Source organism: Chlorocebus sabaeus, chromosome 1, assembly GCF_047675955.1.
Source record: "Chlorocebus sabaeus isolate Y175 chromosome 1, mChlSab1.0.hap1, whole genome shotgun sequence".
Taxonomy (NCBI): Eukaryota; Metazoa; Chordata; class Mammalia; order Primates; family Cercopithecidae; genus Chlorocebus; species Chlorocebus sabaeus.
Window position 1 is genome coordinate 73,452,036 of NC_132904.1, and position 20,930 is coordinate 73,472,965.

The 20,930-nt window shown below is 40.8% G+C and overlaps 1 protein-coding gene across 3 annotated transcripts in view; it reads left to right on the forward strand.

Moving 5' to 3' along the window:
* Positions 1 to 20,930, forward strand: part of ACER3 (alkaline ceramidase 3) — a 171,831-nt gene that overhangs the window by 94,463 nt on the left and 56,438 nt on the right. For 2 of the 3 annotated variants that reach the window (XM_008020221.3, XM_008020220.3), the window contains exons 3-4: positions 6,478 to 6,530; positions 17,991 to 18,043. In XM_008020221.3, coding sequence (XP_008018412.1) covers positions 6,478 to 6,530; positions 17,991 to 18,043 — 106 coding nt within the window. The remainder of the gene's footprint in view (positions 1 to 6,477; positions 6,531 to 17,990; positions 18,044 to 20,930) is intronic. The other variant, XM_073019564.1, reaches the window with a different exon arrangement.

The window sequence follows — 20,930 nt, forward strand, 5'->3', positions numbered from 1 at the left end:
GCCCGCCTTGGCCTCTCAAAGTACTGGGATTACAGGTGTGAGCCACCGTGCCCGGCCACTATACTGTTCTTTCAACATTTCTGTAAGTTTGAAATTACTTCAAAAGAAAAAGTTGAAAGAAACAAAAAGCAAACAATAAAATGGCTGTAGAAGTTGCCTAAGATTTCTTTTTTTTTTTTTAAAGACAGAGTCTCATTCTGTCACCCAGGCTGGAGTGCAGTGATGCAATCTATCTCAACTCATTGCAACCTCCGCCTCCCAGGTTAAGTGATTCTCCTGCCTCAGCCTCCCAAGTAGCTGCAATTACAGGTGCCTGTCACCACGCCCGGCTAATTTTTGTATTTTTAGTAGTGACAGGGTTTCACCATGTTGGCTACGCTGGTCTCAAACTCCTGACCTCAAGTGATCTGCCCGCCTTGGCCTCCCAAAGTGCTGGGATTACAGGCTGGAGCCACCGCACCCAGCCACGAAGTTGCATAATATTTCAATGAACAGAGAGATAGGCTGGGGACAAGTGGGACTGAACAATGGAAAGAGTAAGTATTCCAGGCAGAAGTGACAGAATGAGCACAGGATGAGCAAAGGCAAAGCAGACTAGAGTTAATGGTGTGAGATTAGAGACCAAAGGCAATCAGCCGTGACTGAACTACAAGCTACAGTGGAAGAAATCAGCGGAGCCAGATTATGAAGCTCCATATATGCCTTGCAAGGAGTTTATTCATTATTTAAGCTAGCAGTTAAAATAGGATGCACACACTACAGGGAGTGAGAAAAATCTTTTGGGATGCAGGAAGAAAACTCTTTAACTTCTATTTGTGTCTGGGTGCAGTGGCTCACACCTGTAATCCCAGCACTTTGGGAGGCCGAGATGGGTGGATTACTTGAGGTCAGGAGTTCAAGACCAGCCTGGCCAACATGGCGAAACCCTTTCTCTACTAAAAATACAAAAAAATTAGCTGGGCGTGGTAGTGGGTGCCTGTAATCCCAGCTACTCAGGAGGCTGAAGCATGAGAATTGCTTGAACCTCGGAGGTGGAGGTTGCAGTGAGCCAAGATTGCGCCACTGCATTCCAGCCTGGGTGACAGAGTGAGACTCTGTCTCAAAAAACAAAACAAAACAAGACAAAAACTTCTATTTGTGTATAGTTACTTATTTACCTCATTTTTAAAAAATTTATATATGTTTTAAAATATGTATAGTATCTTAGCACCACAGTGTGTATACAGTGTACAAATATACATATATGGGGTTGCTTTAAAGTATTTTCGATATTAAAATTGGAAAACTAGTCTTTAGACATTTTCCTACCTTGTAACCTGAGTGATATTTTTAAAATGCAAAAGTGATTATGTCAATTCCTATGTGTATGTGTATGTGTCATTTTTTAACAACTGTACTTTCTCCTTAGGATAAAGTCCAAATCTGAATCAGAATCAGATTTTAACATGGCTTTAGAAGTTCTTCTTCTTCTTTTATTTTTTTTGAGATGGAGTTTCGCAAGAGCCAGGCTGGAGCGCAAATGGCGCGATCTTGGCTCACTGTAACCTCTGCCACCCAGGTTCAAGTGATTCTCCTGCCTCAGCCTCTCGAGTAGCTGGGATTACAGGCTTGCACCACCACGCCCGGCTAATTTTGTATTTTTAGTAGAGATGGGGTTTCACCATGTTGGTCAGGCTGGTCTCAAACTCCTGACCTCGGGTGATCCGCCCGCCTTGGCCTCCCAAAGTGCTGGGATTAAAGGTGTGAGCTGCCACGCCTGGCCTAAAAGTTCTTCTTAATCTAGTTTCTATAAACCATGCATGCCAGTTTCATCATTGGATCCCTATACCCAAGTTGTTCATGGTTTAAGCCAAGCTCTTTTAGTTCTTTGAATGCACTAACTTCGTCTTTATTCTAGATGATTCTTCTACATAGAATGATCTCATTTTTTAAAAAATTATTTCATCTGGTTAATTTTTTCTTCAAATTCTAGCTTAAGTGTTACTTTCTCAGACAGCCCTCTTTTGACCCCCTAGACAAGGTAATAACATTGTCTTTGCATAGAATCCCATAGCTCTATAACTCCCCTTTTTGATGTTTTTTTGTTTGGTTGGTTGGTTTTTGTTTGTTTGTTTGTTTTTTGACAAGATTTCACTCTGTCACCCAGGCTGGAGTGCAGTGGCAGAATCATGGCTCAGTGCAGCCTTGACCTCCCAGACTCAAGTGATCCTCCCACCTTTCAGTCTCCCAAGTAGCTGTGACTACAGGACTATGCCATCACGCCCAGTTAACCTTCTGTATGCTTTGTAGAGACAAAGTTTCTCTGTGTTGCCCAGGCTGGTCTCAAACTCCTGAGCTCAAAGGATCTACCCACCTTGGCCTCCCAAAGTCCTGGGATTATAGGTGTGACTCACCATACCTGGCCCCCTTTTTGTATTTTTAATGGTTTGTTTAAAGTTCTGAGACAGGAACCATATTCCTCTTGTACACTCACTTATCCCAATGGAAATGCTTGGAGCATTAAGTACACAGTAGATATTTATTGAAAACAAATGGGGTCCTCGTTAAGTAAATACTTATCAAAATCATAATGAAATACCACTTCACATCCACTAGGATGGCTGTAATCACAAAGACAGCCAGTGATAAATATTGGCAAGATGTGGAGAAATTAGTATATTGCTGATAGGAATATAAGATGGTACAGACACTCTGAAAAACACTTCCTCAAAATACTAAACCATGTGACCCAGAAATTTCACTCCAAAGTGTATATGAATTAATGAAATAAAAAAATATGTCCACATAAAAACTTGTATATGAGTGTTCACAGCAGCACTATTCATAATAGTGTAAATGTATAAACAACCTAAATGTATTTTTTAGCTCAGGCTGCCATAACAAAATACCATAGACTGGGTGGCTTAAACAACACGCATTTATTTCTCACAGTTCTGGTGGCTTGGAAGTCCAAGATCAAGGTAGCATTTAATTTGGTTCCTGGCGAGGAACCAAAACCAAAAAACGTCTCCTTCCTAGCTTGCAGACTGTCACTTTCTTGCTGTGTCTCACATGGCCTTCCCTCTGTTTGTGCTGTGGAAAGAGAAGAAGAAGCAAGCTTCAGTGTCTTCCTCTTATAAGGGCACTAATCCCATCCTGGGGACCCCACCCCTACATGACCTCATCTAAACCTAATTAACTCCCAAAGGTCTCACCTCCAGATACCATCACATTAGGAGTTAGAGCTTCAACCTATGAACTGGGGAGTTGGGGAGGCGGGCATACAAACATTCAGTACATAGCAATGTCCATCACCTGATGAATGGATAAGTAAAATATGGTATGTTCATATAATGGAATATTATTATTCATCCATAAAAAGGATGAATCACTGATGCATGTGATGACATAAATGAACCTTGGAAACATTATGCTTAAGGGAGAGAAGCTAGACATAAAAGACTACATGATATATGATTCCACTTAGATGTAATGTCCCCAGTAGGCAAATCTGTAGAGACAAAGTAGATTGATTGCCCAGGGCTGGAGAGGTTGAGAGAAAATGGAAAATGATTGCTAATGGGTATAGGCTTTCTTTTAGGGGTGATGAAAATGTTCTAAAATTAGCTTGAGGTGATGTTTGCACAAGTCTGAATATACTGAAAACAATTCAATTCTATACTTTGAATTAATTTTATGTGAATTGTATCTCAAGAAACCTGATAAACTTCAGCAAAACTTGGTGGTTTGCTTTAAAGGAGCAAAATAAAAATGCTGTTCTGTTACATGTTTTTGGACTCTATAAATGTCTGGAAATGTCAGTTGCAGGAGAGTACTTTTTTTTAAAAGAATAGAAAATAACAAAGAAAAAGAGGAATAAACCTAGTGCTACCCTCTCCTGAAAGCAATTTTAAACCTCTGAGTAGCCACCAGAACAGATTTTCTATCAGAATACTTTTTTATGTGTTACCCAGATTGTTGAAAGGAAATAAATTGTAGAGATCTCTAAAAAGTCAGACGTTTATTGGCTATGTGAGCAAAAGCAGGGGGAAAAAATCAGACCTTTAATGCTATATAATTTAACAGTATCAAGAGAACACTTTGAAAACGTTTTGATAAAAACAGTCCTTGAGTAAGGCATGATAAAGTGGCCATTCTACCAAGATGAATAACCATCCCATCTCACTTTTTTTTTTACTTCATAATATATTGTTATTGTGTGACTTTAAATAACTTAAAGGTTTTTATTTTTTTCCTTTTACATTGAATAATTTACCTACCTTTGTACCTTCTAATTACTTTTTTGGGAAAAAAGACACGAACCACCCCACTTCCTTATTTCTCTAATGAGATGAGTGCAATAACTATCTTATTTCCCTCATTTCATTTTGAGGAATAAAAATTACAATCTATATAGTGACTTTTTTAAAGGCAAGAATAACATACAGTTTGCACTTTTTCTCAGGTGGTGTCATACAGGTTATTTAATGACACCCCTACTTACTACATTTGTTGGGCTAAGTCCTATGTATCCTTAAGTTTAATCTGTACCATCATTCTTGCATTCTTGGATTTCCTTCACAAGCGTTCCTTCTCTGTGCTTCCATGGTACTCAACGCATATCTCCATGTACAGGCACTGTCTGTTTATCTGCCTGTCTCTTCCATTAGACTATATGTTTCATTAAGGCCAATGACTGGATCTTATCTTTGTACCTCAGCATCTATAACTGAATTTGGCAAACAGGATGCACTCAGTAAATTCTGAACTAAACTGAATCAGAGAAAAAAGCTTTATTAGATGTCATAGGGGCTGATACTTGGTCAGTTAATTTTTTTAAGTTGAAGCATAGAATTTTTTAAATTTTGGATATTAAACCTTTGATATATTGAAGCACAGAATTATTGAATACATATATACATGAAGTTTAATTTTTAATTTGTATTAATTTTTTTTTTTTTTATTTTTGAGATGGAGTTTCACTCTATCACCCAGGGTGGAGTGCAGTGGCACAATCTCAGCTCACTGCAACCTCCATTTCCCAGGTTTAAGCAATCTTCCTGCCTCAGCCTCCCAAGTAGCTGGGACTACAGGTGTGTATCACCATGCCTGGCTAATTTTTGTATTTTTAGTAGAGATGGGGTTTCACCATGTTGAACAGGCTGATCTCGAACTCCTGACCTCAGGTGATCTGTCTGCCTCGGCCTCCAAAGTGCTGGGATTACAGGTGTGAACCACTGCGCTGGACCTGAGGTTTTATTTTTGCTGTATATAGTCTTTGACAATTATTTAACATACGGCATGACCATTGAATGAGGGACCCTAATTTTAGTTCTACTTACTCTTTTTTGCTTTAAAAACCAAACATTTTATAAAACCCTAAAATGAAAATAGTTCATTTAAAATGGAGGCACTTGGGAAAAACTTAGGACATGAACACAGAATCTTTTTATTTTTTAATTTTATTATTATTATTTTATGTATTAATAGAGATAAAGTCTCGCTGTGTTGCCCAGGCTGGCCTTGAACTCCTGACTTCAAGTGATCCTCTGGCCTTAGCCTCCCAAAGTGCTGGGATTACAAGCCTGAGCCACTGTGCTCTGCCTACAGAATCTTTTTAGATTTTTACTATTTTTCCCAGTCTGTAACAGATATCCAACCACAACTAATTCAACAATGATTTTTATTAGCACCCTTTTTTTTTTTTTTTTTTTTTTTTTGAGACGGAGTTTTGCTCTTGTTGGCCAGGCTGGAGTGCGGTGGCACAGTCTCAGCTCACTGCAACCTCCTTCTTCTGGGTTCAAACGATTCTCTTACCTCAGCCTCCTGAGTAGCTGGTATTACAAGGGCCTGCCACCACGCCCAGCTAATTTTTAAATTTTTAGTAGAGACGAGGTTTCGCCATGTTGGCCAGGCTGGTCTTAAACTCCTGACCTCACGTGGTCCACCCACCTCAACCTCCCAAAGTGCTGGGATTACAGGCGCAAGCCACCGCGCCTGGCCAGCAACTCATTTTTATTGAGTCTACTTTAAGCATTTTAAATAGTTCTTGGAGAAGCAACAACTCTTTTTGCAGTCATAGTTTTGATAACCAAACACAATGGCATCAACAAGTTCAGGAACAAACTGACCAGCTCTTACTAAGCATATACCTTAGCCATTTGGGACAGAAGTGCAAAGGAGTAGCTAACCAGCTATGTGCATTAAAACTTATCCTGAGCATCAGATAATACATTTTACAGAAACAATGGAATATTGTTAGTCTAGTAAGTCACTTAGTAGGAGGGAATTTAAGAGAACTTACATAGTACTTCTTTTCTACACCAAAATTTCATCAATGATAGCACTTACTCAAAAATCAGCTATATCTTGCCACTAGATTTTATAAACTTCATTATCCTTAACTCAATGCTTTGAAATGTCTTATTGTCTTCTCAGGTCACTCTGGCCACGCACAAAGAATTTCATGCTAATTTTTTTTCATTTGTTTAATTTCAGTGGTAGGAATGGGATCCTGGTGCTTCCACATGACTCTGAAATATGAAATGCAGGTTAGTAATGATGAAATTGACAAATGCTTATTTCTCTTAATTCAGAAGTACTTCAGATTTGAGAAAAGAGCACATAACTATGGCTAAAAGATGGGATTTGTAATCTCTGGAGTTTTTTTTACTTCAAGTCTGAGGATCCAAACTAAGTGAAGTAAAGAAATAAGCAGGTGAGTCCATAAAGAAAACAAGTATAAATAGTATAGGGCTTTTTGACCATCTCTGTGCAGGCATATACAATTAAGAGCAGCATTAGAGAGCAGTCACATGGGGACATCTTAAAAAGACACAATCAGTTCACCAGAACAATACATTCTTATTCTGAGATACCTGCATTCTTTCATGTTTCTATGGCATCCATTTGAATGGTCTGAGTCCCTCTAGGTAGCAAGACTTTAGAGCAAGCTTGTCCAACCTGTGAGCCACATGTGACCCAGGATGGCTTTGAATGCAGCCTAATACAAATTCGTAAACTTTCTAAAAACATTATGAGGTCTTTTTGCAATTTATTTATTTATTTATTTATTTATTTATTTATTTATTTATTTTATTTATTTTTTTTGAGATAGAGTCTAGCTCTGTCGCCCAGGCTGGAGTGCAGTGGCCGGATCTCGACTCACTGCAAGCTCTGCCTCCCGGGTTTACGCCATTCTCCTGCCTCAGCCTCCCGAGTAGCTGGGACTACAGGTGCCCGCCACCTCGCCTGGCTAGTTTTTTTATTTTTTGGTAGAGACGGGGTTTTACCGTGTTAGCTAGGATGGTCTCGATCTCCTGACCTCGTGATCTGCCCGTCTCAGCCTCCCAAAGTGCTGGGATTACAGGCTTGAGCCACCGCACCCGGCCTATTTTTAGTTTTAGTTTTCATTTTTTTGAGTCGAAGTTTTGCTCTTATTGCCCAGGCTGGAGTGCAGTGGTGCGATCTTGGCTCATTGCAACCTCTGCCTCCCAGGTTCAAGCAATTCTCCTGCCTCAGCCTCCCAAGTAGCTAGGACTACATGCACCCACCACCAAGCCCGGCTAATTTTTTGGATTTTTAGTAGAGATGGGGTTTCACCATGTTGGCCAGGCTGGTCTCGAACTCCTGACCTCGGGCGATCCGCCTGCCTCAGCCTCCCAAAATGCTGGGATTACAGGCATGAGCCACCGCACCCGGCCGTTAGTGTTAATTTTATGTGTGACTCTGGGAAGCCAAAAGATTGGACACCCCTGCAGAGCTAGCCAAGGATTTTTAGTTTCCATCCTTACTCAGAGGAGGGCATATATGTCATCAAGTCCTTAGTCTTTTGATCTCTTGATTTCCCATCACTAATCCAGAAACTTCTAGAACAGTAGAATAAAATCTGAGCTACATTTGTAATTTAAATTTTTCTAGTAGCTACATTTAAAAAAACTACACAGAAATAGGTGAAAATAATAGTATATTTTATTTGGCCAGGCATGGTGGCTCACGCCTGTAATCCCAGCACTTTGAGAGGCCAAGGTGGGTGGATCACGAGGTCAGGAGATTGAGACCATCCTGGCCAACATGGTGAAACCCTGTCTCTACTAAAAATACAAAAATTAGCTGGGTGTGGTGGTGTGCATCTGCAATCCCTTCTACCCGGGAAGCTGAGGCAAGAGAATCTCTTGAACCTGGGAGGCAGAAATCACACTGAGCCAAGATCGCGCCATTGCACTCCAGCCTGACGACAGAGTGAGACTCCGTCTCGAATAATAATAATAATATATTTTATTTAACCCAGTATATCTAAAATATTATATATATATAATCAATATAAAAAATTATGAATAAAGTATTTCATATTCTTAAATCTGGTTATATTTTATAACTGCAATATATTTTTAGTTAAGATTAGGCTTATTTCAAGTGCTCAGTAGCCACATTGGAGTGTCAAAACCTGAGTGTGGCTTATAGGATAGCCACATGGGGTGGGGACTATCCATCACAGAACACTGGGACCTGAGCCAGTTAAAGAGAGTGTCAACATAGGGGGATAGTCCAGTGTAGGCTGTCAGAGCCTAATTAGGAGTGAAGAGGGTATTTGCACATCAAGGCAGCCCAGGGACAGGGTATTAGAGACCAGGGTTGAAGAAGTATCCATGCAAAGGGGACAGCTCAGTGCAGAATAAGGAGGGTGTCCTCACACACTGGGGAGGTCATTTGACATGTGGTTGGAATCTGAGTGGGATGGGGAGAATGCCACATAGTGGGGACAGCTTTGTGCCATGTTTTGGTACCCTGGGAAGGTGAGGGTGACTTCTACATGGCAGAGTGGCCCAGTGCAGGATCTGAGAGCATAAGCAGAGTCGAGAGGCCTTCTAAGTGGAGGTGCAGCAGCAGTCCAGCACCAAGTGTTGGAGCCTGAATTGAGTGAGAAGGGCATTGCTTGGGAAAAGGAGACGTAGCAATGGAAGCCATGTTGCATACAGGGTAATTAATCAAATAAATAAATATACTAAGGAGAATGGGAGCCAGGTTTCTTACTGTTAGAGAACAAAGTCGCAAACATGGAAAAGATGAAAACTAGAATGAACTCTGTGGTGACAAATTGAAATTGGAGTTAACAGTGCAAACTCATATGTTCAATACATACATATGTAATAGACATATAGATATGAAAATATGTGATATGCATATGTATTTTGTATATATGTATACATACTTAAATATTTTAATACACACATATGTACATACATTCTCAAGCTCTGTCCATGAGAGGATCTGGTAATGGGGAACTTCAAAGCCAAAGAATATATCTAGCATCCAGATCTTGTTTTCTAAAAATCATTCTTTAAAAGGAACCAGGGCTGATTCCAAGGGCTGGGGCAGAAAAAAAAAAAGGACAATATCAGTCTAGATCATCTTTTTATGCCAGAAAAAATGGAAAGGCTTAAAAAATTATGGGAATATGTCAAAAGGACACTGAAGCCAACTTGAAGGGGTTCCTGCTGGCCAAATCTGGGACAATTTGAGCATCAAAATAAATGGTAACAGGTTATAATAGTTATAACCCGATGAGTAATATGGGAAATCTGAGTCCATTCTAAGATAATAAATGATGTATTAAATGAAATAATGCATGAGTATAAATAAATGAAGAAAAAGTTTGATGTTGAAGAGTATATTTATATAGTTTCAAAGTACCTTTCCACCAAGTACTTAAAAAGAGGAGAAAGAATACCTTTACAGTGGAGAAGCCTAGTGGGAAACACCTTAATCAAGCAACCTAATCATCACTAATGGGACAAATCAAAATTATATGTGTTAATGGAAAAACTAAACCTTGTCAAATATTTTTATTTTATATTATTATTTTTAATTTTTATTATTATTATTTTTTGAGATGGAGTTTCGCCTTTGTCGCTTAGGCTGGCATGCAGTGGTGCGATCTTGGCTTACGGTAACCTCTGCCTCCCAGGTTCAAGTGATTCTCCTGCCTCAGCCTCCCAAGTAGCTGGGGTTACAGGCGTGCACCACCATGCCCGGTTTATTATTTTTTTTTTTGAGATGGAGTCTCACTCTGTTGCCCAGAGCGACACTGGAGTGCAGTGGCGTGATCTCGGCTCACTGCAACCTCTGCCTCCCAGGTTCAAGCCATTCTCCTGCCTGAGCCTCCTGAGTAGCTGGGGTTATAGGCGCCTGCCACCACACCTCGCTAATTTTTGTATTTTTAGTAGAGACGGGGTTTCACCACATTGGCCAAGCTGGTCTTGAACTCCTGACCTAAGGTGATCCACCCACCTGGCCTCCCAAAAAGCTGGGATTACAGGCGTGAGCCACTGCGCCCGGCCTGTCAAATATTTTTTAAAGGTTTATTCTGAGCCAGTATTAGTGACCATGGCATGGTGTGATACTGGTGGACTGGGGGAAGTCCCCAAACACCAGTGGACTTCTATCCTAGCCAATGTCTAGGCTCTTGATACCATCACAAGAATGAATTCAAGGACAAGTCGAAAAATAATAAAAGTAAAGAAATTTATTGCAAAGAAAAAAGGTAAGAAAAAGGAGTGCAGATGTACTTGAGAGAATGTCATGCAGTGGGGTTTGGGGCTACTACCTTTATGTGTTTCTCTAACCAAGGAATGGAATATTCATGAAAATTCCTGGAAAAAGGTAGAGATTCATCAGAACTGTGGTGCCACCCATTTTTATATCAAATATAGGTATTCCTGGAACTGTCATAGTGAGGGAGAAGAAAAGGAAAAATTAGTTAGGTAAACAGTTAAGGCTGGTCCTCAGAAAAGCTGCCTGCTGGAAAAATCAACAGCTACAGGCAAGATAGTGCAGCTTGGAGAAAAACTCAGACTGTATAAGGTGCCTGCCTGAAAAAATCGCAGCTACAGTGCACCTGCACAGATAAGCCACAGATAAGCAGGCAAGGCAGGAAAAGTCCAGCATAGAAGCCCTTTGTTCTTTGTATGATTAGCGAGCGCCCAGGAAGTGTCCTCCCCCTTTCAGACATGTACACAGTGGGCTCCATGAAAACTTGCACAGGGAGGAGGGGGGCTTACTTTAAACAAACCCACAATTATACAACAAAAAAAATTCATTTAATGCTTATCTAGAGACATACCCATAACTACATAGATAAAGGGGAGTTATGCACACAGTTTTATAGATAAATTCCTCAAACACAGACATGAGAGCAGTTTCTTATGAAAGCTTTTGAATTCAGCTTTTCTTCTTTTGCTTATTAAACTTTTGCTCCAACCTGATTCTTTGTGTCCATACTCCTTAATTTTCTTGATTGTGAGACTACGAGCTTGGATAACACATTAGACAACGAGACCAGTGACCCTGACCTGTTTCAGCATGCTGCTGGGTTTGTGATTTAGTATGTTAATGAGCACATAATGAGGTCCTAGGTGAAACCTAGGTCAAATCCAGTGACATGTTGGATCCAATCGGTCTTAGCCAGCTTGGTTCACACCCTGTTTTTCAGGATCTTACCAGCCCAAAGACTCTAAGTCATATGAAATTGCTGCCTGGAATTTCTTCTGCACCCTATATTATTCCTATCTCAGGACAATACAGTTTCAGGAGTTCCTTTGATTTCCTTGTCATGTGATGCTATACTAAAGTCAGGTTGAAAAGTAAGCCACATTATAGCGGGTTAAGGAAAGAAACCTGTTTAATAAGATCTTACGGTTTTCAGGGTGTAACTTAACTCTTAGCTTGCATGGCTACCTTGCACCTCTTACCGTGATTATAATTTGGTAATGACTGTTTATTGCCAAAATCTGTTTTGTCAGTCTTATGATCTCTGTTTTAACCTTAATCCTGGGCAGTTATGCCTAAACTCCAAAAGGGTGAGGATTGTAACAAGGCATGTTGGACCTCCTTTCATCATGGCTAAAAATTCAGTTTTCATGTTTCTCTGGGGTCCCCTTGGCCAAGAGCTGTCCATCTAGTCAGTTGGAGGGCTTAGAACTTTATTTTTGGTTTACATATGCCACCTAGTAGGATGCAGTGACAAGAAAAATATCATCACTTCTCTGATACTCTTGCCAAAGATGTGTAATCTAAATTTAATATTATGAAAACATCAGACAAAACCAAATTGAAGGACATTATATAAAACATCTGGCCTATCATCTTCAAAAGTATGATAGTCATAAAATTCAAAGACTGATGAAGTGTTCTAGATAAAAGGAGATAAAAAGACCTGACAACTACAGTGTGTGTGTGTGTGTGTGTTCATATTTGTATTTATGATATTGAGGCACTTAAACTTGAATGAGGTCTGCAGATTACATGTAGTAATAAATAAATGTTAATTATTGATTTTGTTGGTAGTATTGTAGATATGTAGGTGAGTTTTTTTTTTTTTAAGGTATAACTTATATACCATAAAGTTCACCCTTTTTTTTCACCCCATCATACAACAGTAAAAATTCACCCTTTTGAACTGTACAAGTCAGTAGTTTTATGTATGTTCACAGATTGTGGAGCCATTGCCACTATCTAATCCCACAACATTTCATCATCCCAAAGAGAAAACCATGCCCATTAGCAGCCACTCCCTATTACTCCCTCCAACGACCCCTGACAATCACTGTCTTCCTGTATAGATTTGCCCATTCTGGACATTTCATATTAATGGAATCATATAATGTGTGGCCTTTTGTGTCTGGTTTCTTTAACTTAGCATGTTTTCACACAGTTCATCCATGCTGTAGCAAGAAGTACTTAATTTTTTTACCTAAATAATATTACATTGTATGGATATACCACATTCATTTATCCACTTATCAATTAATGGAAATTTAGGTTGTTCCCATGTTTTAAGTATTATGAATAATGTTGCTGTGAACTTTTGTGTACAAGTTGTGTTGTAGGAAAGTTTACGTTTTTCCCCAAAGGCTCAATGATTTGAGTCTATAAAACAAACTGATAGGCCGAGCACGAAGGCTCATACCTGTAATCCCAGCACTTTGGGAGGCCGAGGTGGGTAGATCATGAGGTCAAGAGATCAAGACCATCCTGGCCAACATGGTGGAACCCTGTCCCTACTAAAAATACAAACATTAGCTGGGTGTGGTGGCATGTGCCCGCAGTCCCAGCTACTGGGGAGGCTGAGGCAGGAGAATCACTTGAACCCAGGAGGCAGAGATTGCAGTGAGCCAAGATTGTACCACTGCACTCCTCCTGGTGATAGAGCAAGACTCCATCTAAAAAAAAAAAAAAAAAAAAAAAACGATGATAGATTGATTAACAAGAAAAAGGGCATACAGGTCTTATTAACATGTGTATGGGCATGGCATACAAAATATGAAAAACTCAAATGGTCAGAAGATTGATACTTTTATACCATCTTGAGGTCACACAAAGAATAGGGGCTTGGAGCTTGGCAAAACAGGTTATGGTAGCAAGACAGGTTATAAGAGGGAGAGAAGAGGAAAGGCCTGGCTAGCAAAGGCAGCCTTGTTATATGGATGAAACTTCATGGGTAGCAGCTCTCAGAAAGAACAGATGGTAGCCTTTGCTAAATATTTCTGTCAGACCTTTAAAGGTGTCAGATTCTCAGTTAATCTTTCCTAGATCCAGATGAAGGGGTGGAGGGTGGTTCAAAGAAAGCCTGTTTGCATCTGTTATTTACTTGACTTTATTTCCTCTACAGATGCACATCTCCTCTAGAAAAGACAGCTTTTTAGCTGTTCTTTGGTTTCTAGTCCCTCTGAATCACTGTCCCAAAATATATGAAAGAAATATATTTGGGGTGAAATATTTTTAGTTTCCCTCATTGTGGATGTATGTTTTCAGTTTTCTTAGACCAATACTTAGGAGTGGAATTGCTGGGTCATTTAACCTTTTGAGGAGCTGCCAGGCTGTTTTTCAAAGTGGCTGCACCATTTACATCCCCACCAGCGACTTCTCCATATCATTGCCAATACTTGTTACTGTTCATCTTTTTAGTATAGCCATCTTGTGGGTATGAAGTAGTTTCTCCCATTGTGACTTTGATTTGCATTTCCTTAATGACTAATGTTAAACATCTTTTCATGTGCTTATTGACACCATTTGTATATCTTCATAGTAGAAATGTCTATTGATATCCTTTACCTATTTTTAAAATAGCTGTAGTTGTATTTTTCTTATTGAGTTGTAAGACTTCTTTCTGTATTCTATATTCTAGATACTAGCCTCTGGATACAGATATGATTTGCAAATATTTTCTTCTGTGACTTTTCTTTTCACTTTCTTTTTTTTTTTTTTAACATCAATTAAATTACACTTATTTAAATATCCTCATCAAAACACATCTTATGAAGCATCTTTTCTGTGATACCCTGATCTGTTCCAGATCTGCTCTGTGCTGCTGTATTCTGACACCAGTTTCTGCCAGTGCCCTCCAGTGAGGAGCCCCCAACTGGGAATTCTGAGGGTGTGTGTGTCTCCCTCGAGGCTTCCTGAAGCAGGGGCACGACACCTCCTCCATGTGCCAGGGGGTGAAGGTCTGAACAGTGTCAGGGGTTGGGGGGAACCCTTTTGTCATTGCTGCTCCCTACTGCTGTCCAGAGTCCTTTGCAAACTGCTGACCCCTTCCCAAAGTGGCAACAATCTGAGGGTCTGACACCCACAGTGGTGTGTGTGGGACCCCCAAGGTGCCCCATAGTAACTGATGGTTCCTATCCCCATCTCTGGACTTCTGGGCTTCCAGTGCATCCCAAATGTTCCTTTGTCATGACAGTGATGCCACAGGCTCTCAGACGATCTAGGCACTGTTCTTGAAGCCCCATAAGTGAGGCCAGGCCTGTGGAGCAGAGCAGCTGCCCAGGTGACAGCCATGATGGGGCTTCTCAAACCAGGAAAGGCAGGAAACAGATTCCCCTGAAGTTGGCCCCTTGATTTCAGCCTGGTGAGAGCCATTCTGGACTTCTGACCTCCACAGCTGTCATCAGCTTGTGCCATTTTGCATCACTGCATTTATGGTGACTTGTTACAGCAGCCTTGAGATACCCCCTATGCCCGAAGTCTGTGGTGTCACTGCTTCAGCCTGGCCGTGCTTCCGGGGCTGCTGCAGTAGCCCGGTGAGCCTCGGTGGCTGTCAGACTTTTTATCTGGGAACCCCGGGGGTGCTCGCTCTGTGGTGGTCATGATCTTGGTCCTCAAAGAGACGGACATGTCCATACCTCATGCCTGTCCACACCCTCAGCTCCTCCACCCAGCTCCAGGGAAGCATGAGCACCCACCTCAGGGTTGGGTGCTACTCCCTTCCTGCCCCTAGCAGGCCCCCTACAGATGCCGAGTTCTACCATGTGGGACACAGGCAAGCAGACCCTTGCCAGGCTTAGAGCATGAATGGCCTGTTGCATCTTTTCACTTTCTTAGTAGTGTCCTTTGATGCAAAAAAAAAGTTTTCAGTTCTACCGAAGTGCATTTTATCTGTGTGTGTGTGTGTGTGTTTTTTCCTTTTGTTGCTTATGTTTTTGGTATCATAGCTAAAAAACTATTGCCTAATCCAAGGTCATGAGGATTTCTATCTGTGTTTTTGTCTAAGAGTATAGGTCTTACATTTAGGTCTTGGTCAATTTTGAGTTAATTATTTATGTGGTGTGAGGTAGGGGTCTGGCTTCATTCTTTAGTACTTGGATATCTAATTGTCCCAAAACCATTTGTTGAAAAGACTGTTCTTTCCTTATTAAGTTGTCTTAACACTCTGACTGAAAATCAACTGGTCATAAATGTGTGAGTTTATCAGCTCTCAATTCTATTCTATTGACTTATATATCTATTCTTATGCTATTACCACATAGCCTTGATTACTGCAGATTTGTAGTAAGTTTTGAAATTGGAGAGTGTGAGTATTCCAAGTTTGTTGTTCTTTATTGAGATTGTTTTAGCTACTCTGGGTCCCTTGCATTTTCATATGAATTTTAGGATCAGCTTGTCAATTTCTGCAAAAAGGTAGATGGAACAGGTTTTCACCATGTTGGCCAGGCTGCTGTTCTACATCTTCTTACCTAACTTTGAAATAGGGCTTGACACCATATGGGTCATAGCAGCTAGGTGGCATTCTTACTTTTATTGTTTCTGGATAAAGATCAGTCTTAGTAAAAGTAAGAGCTATCAGTGATATAGTTGGTTATAGCTTACTAAAAAGAAAAAAATCTTTCAATTACTTTAGTGTGTACCATTAACTTTGGGAGAGGTATCAGGAAGTAGAAGTCAGATATGAACTGCTTTAAATTGTGGCTCCACCACTTAAAAGTATCTCAGGATCCTTAGGGTGAAGGAGTGGCACATACAATGAAACCTGCAAAATATCCAGGAGTGACTAAGGTAAAGAGGGACTGGGGGAAGAGGAGAAGCTTAAGTAGAAGAAACAGCATATGCAAAGGTCTTGCGGTAGGAAAGAAATGTGAAGAACTGAAAGCCAAACATTGTTGAAAGTTAATTAGTGAAGGAGAGAAGGGATATAAATTTTTACTGTTGTATGAAGGGGTGAAAAAAAAGGGGTGAATTTTATGGTATGTAAGTTATATCTTTAAAAAAAAAAAAAACTCACCTACATAACCACAATACTACCAACAAAATCAATAATTAACATTGATTTATTACTACATGTAATCCACAGGCCTCATTCAAGCTGAGATCGTGCCATTGCATTCCAGCCTGGGTGACAGAGCAAGACTCTGTCTCAAAAATAAATAAATAAAAAATTAATGACTAAAAATAGTTAACTTGCACAAATGCTATTATTTTCATAATTCTATAATTTACCAGAATACATCATTCACTTTACATAAGCTCTCTTCCTACTTCCTAGAATGCCTTTCTTCACCACCCCATTTCATTTCATTCCTGCCATCACTTTCTTTGGCTTTTGTGTGCTCCTTTTGTTGGAATCCTTACTCTATGCTTTCATTCCCTTAACCTCTAATTAGAATGTGAACTCCTTGAAGGCAGTAACTGTGTCTTATAATTGTATCCTCAGCTCTTAACACATTACTTGGCACATAGTGGACATTTTATTAATTAAAGAATTAATTAAATGTATATCTAGTGATAAATAAACTCTGTAAGATTGGTATCTACAACACCTAGCTTAGTGTCTAGTTTGCAGTTTAACACATAATGGCTGTAATTATTATTACTACTATTATTATCACTGCTAATAATAATAGTAAATGTTATTTCTTAAAGATATACTTTACTTGGATTAATAAAATTATTTCCCTGGCCATTAATACCTCTTCTTATGTATGTTAGTAGTCACTTTATCCATTTAAGGTGATATAGGAAGGATGGAAATGCAAAAGAATACTGATAGGACCTATGGACCTACAGATGATGGACATCATTTTTTTCTGGAGGTGTAATATCATAGTTTGTAATACGAGATGATATGAGCAGCGCAATGACAAGTCTGCCCTCCAGGAATAGTGAGTCAGGTACCCTGCTTAGGTATGTACATTAGGACACTTGGATAATAACCTTGTTTGTTCAAAAACAGTAAACTACACACACATACCCAGAGTAAATTTGATGATAAATACATAAAAAGAATTAGTAAAAGAAATAAGAGCTGAAACCTTTTTTTTTTTTTTTTTTTTTTTTTTTTTTTGAGACAGGATCTTGCTGTGTTGCCCGGCTGGAGTGCAGTGGTGCAATCATGGCTCACTGCAGCCTCGACCTCTCAGGCTCAAGCGATCTTTCGCCTCAGCCTCCCAAGTAGCTGGGACTACAGGCACATGCCACTACCATGCCCTGCTGATTTTTTTTTTTTTTTAAGTTTTTGTAGAGACAGGGTATTACTGTGTTACTCTGGCTGATCTCAAACTCCCAAGTTCAAGCGATCTTCCAACCTTGGCCTCCCAGAGTGCTGGGATTACAGGTGTTAGCCTCTGTACCTAATCTAAGAGCTGAAAATCTTAATCATTTTGATATCTTATTTTGATTTGCATAATAATTGCTGCTCCATGATATTCAAGCCTGTTATCTTTCTTTGTTTCTTACAGCTACTGGATGAACTCCCAATGATATACAGCTGTTGCATATTTGTGTACTGCATGTAAGTACTTTTGAAATTTCATTGTTTGATATATTTAAAAATTTATATTTACCTCATAGTGAATTAATATAACTGATACATTTATGTTACTAGAATATTATAATAGTGTAGAAGATTATAAATTTTAAATAGAGTATAATTTCTGGGAAGTTATAATAATGTTGTTTATTAACTTTTGTGATCTCAAAACCCTGTAGCCAATTTAGATAGAATCTAAATAGCTTAAATTGCATAATTTGCCTTTCCCAAGTGAATAATATGTACAAATTTAGGTAAAGATTTTCATATTATGCCATAAAAGTTTTCAGATAAAGTTTCTGTATTCTACAATATAGTTTAACAAGAAGCTTACCAGAAAAGTGAGGTACACTTCTAGTTGTATAGTGATCGTGTCAACTTAATCTCCTTTTTGTTTGAAGTTATCTTTTAAATAGACACTTGTTTTCTTATTCTAAGGTAGACTAAATGCTCTCAAGAATATACTTATTTTGATTGATTATTTACAAATATGGAAACAGTTTACAGGCCATTCCCAATCCAAAGTTCTCTTACTGTATTATATTCTGTTTACTTTATTATCAAGTTAATTTGCATTTTCTGAATGTCAGGGAAAAAAATCAGTCTTGTAAGATAAAAATGATTATGATAGTAACATTAATAAATGCCAATATTTATCTACTTTGTACTGTGCTAGGCACTGTATAATGCCATCTCTAATTCTCAACAACTATGCAAGATAAATGGTTATTGTCCCCATTTTATAGACAAGTAAGTAAAGCACAGAGAAATGTAGTAACTTGTCTATGGACAAAAACAGAGCTTGATTTAAAAGCATACCAGCCAGGCCACTGTCCAGGTAAACAGTCTCTAAGGAACACTGAAATATCCCTGGAAATATATCATGATGGAGAAAATTACAATGATCATAATTCCTCTCAAGGAGAGGTTGGGAGAACACTTTGATAGGCTGCCTGGGTATGTGGAAGAAGTGTGGAAGTGGGACCCTTCCTGTACTGCATGATCAAATAATGTGCCTTCTAAGGAGGGTGGGTGAGGTTAGCTATAGGTCTTCTATTTGAGTAAGTTAGGGTATGCAGGTTTGGGCTCTAGCTAGGTCACTGGGAACATGAGAGGAAAGCCGCCTTCACCCATTATCCTGCAGCATCAGCCTTCTTTAAACGTTGGACAAGTATGTTAAGAATATTTGTTTGGAGGGGAAAAAAATTACTAGCTTATGTAGGGACCCACATGCCTGAGTCAGGCCCTAGTAACAAGGCTTTTGAGGGCAGCAGCAGCCCAGTTAGAGCAGCCACTGCAAAGATGCTGGCTGCAGCAGGGGAGGCAGAGCTGGCGGGGGCAGGAAACAGGTGGGAACCCCGTCCCCTACTGAGTCGGTGGGGCAGGAGCCCCACACTCCTGGGCACAGCTGCAGCTGCAGCTGCCCAGCCACAGCTCTGGACCTGGGCATCCCTGTGCTCTTGGAGTTCCAGGAAGCCCCTTGCCCCTGCAGGCTTGAAAGTGCCTGCTCCCACTGCCTGGCCTCTCTCTGCTCCCAGCACCCACTCTAGGACAGAGCAAAGCTGTGACCGAGGCCAGGTGCTATCATAACCTGGCAAGGTGTGCATGTGCTTGGGGTGGTGCTGACATGCCAGCCCCCTGCCACCTCAGCCCCCTCTGGACTTTGGGCACCAACAAGCATTGGAGGGAGGCCGAGGTGGGGAACGAGGGCAGCTTGGCATGGGCCTGCAGGCACCCCTCTGCAAGAACAGCCTGGCAATTGGGCCATACATTGATGGCGGCAGGAGGCAGACAGGCTCCTGGGCAGCAAGGGGCAGTCCCCAGTGAAGCTATGCCTTCAAGCCGGGGACGGCCTGAAGCCTGGAGGCCAGGCTGTCAGTTACAGGTGGAGTCTGTGGCCCACAGTGATAACTTATAGTGCTTTTTCCAAGCCCTCCCATGGCCGTCTATGGATCAGTCAGAACTCACTTCCTCCCTTCTAAGCCCATAAAAACCCCAGACCCAGCCAGACTCACACAGATGACTGGAGAATCCACCTGTGGATAGGAGCTACCCACTCTGGGTCTCCTCTCCACTGAGAGCTGGACATTCGTTGGGATGACCTGCCTGCAGATAGGAGCTACCCACTTTGGGTCTCCCAAGAACTGTTCTGTCACTCAATAAAGCTCCTCTCCACCTTGCTTATCCTTCAGTTGTCCACATACCTCATTCTTCCTGGATGCAGGACAAGAACTTAGGACCTGCCAAATGGTGGACTGAAAGAGATGTAACACAAACAGGGCTGAAACATATCCCTCTCCCACACTTGCCACGTTGCAGGCGATGAGAAGGAGAGAAGAGCCGTGGCGCTTCAGAGAGCCCAGACCTAGGGGCTCTGTGAGCCAGGGCTGTGACACTCTTTTTGGGGCTTGGTGGTTTCTGGCATCTCCAAGTTTCCAGGCACCAAGCATTCCCCTTGTCCAGATGTGGGTGCCCACAGTGGAAGATGCTTATGGTGTATCTGATCAAACCACAGGCTTACATGGAGACAGTGCCTTTGCTGGCTTCTGAAGCTGCCCGCCCTGCTACAACAGCCAGTGTGCCTGGCTGTGCACAGTGATCAGACCCCAAGCTTGCCCATTCACACACCTCTCACTGCTCCATGCCTGGCTTCCCCTTAGCAGGCATGGGATCCAGGCTGTTAGCATGAGCCAAGTGCAGCCTGCCAGACCGAGTGGGCAGAATGAGCCCAGTGGGCCAGAACAAAATTCTGGCAAAGGTGCCACCAGCCACAGAGGTTTCCAGCTAGAAAAGCAACACCCTAAGGATCCTGAGACACTTTTAAGTGGTGGAGCCACAATTTAAAGCAGTTCATATCTGACTTCTACTT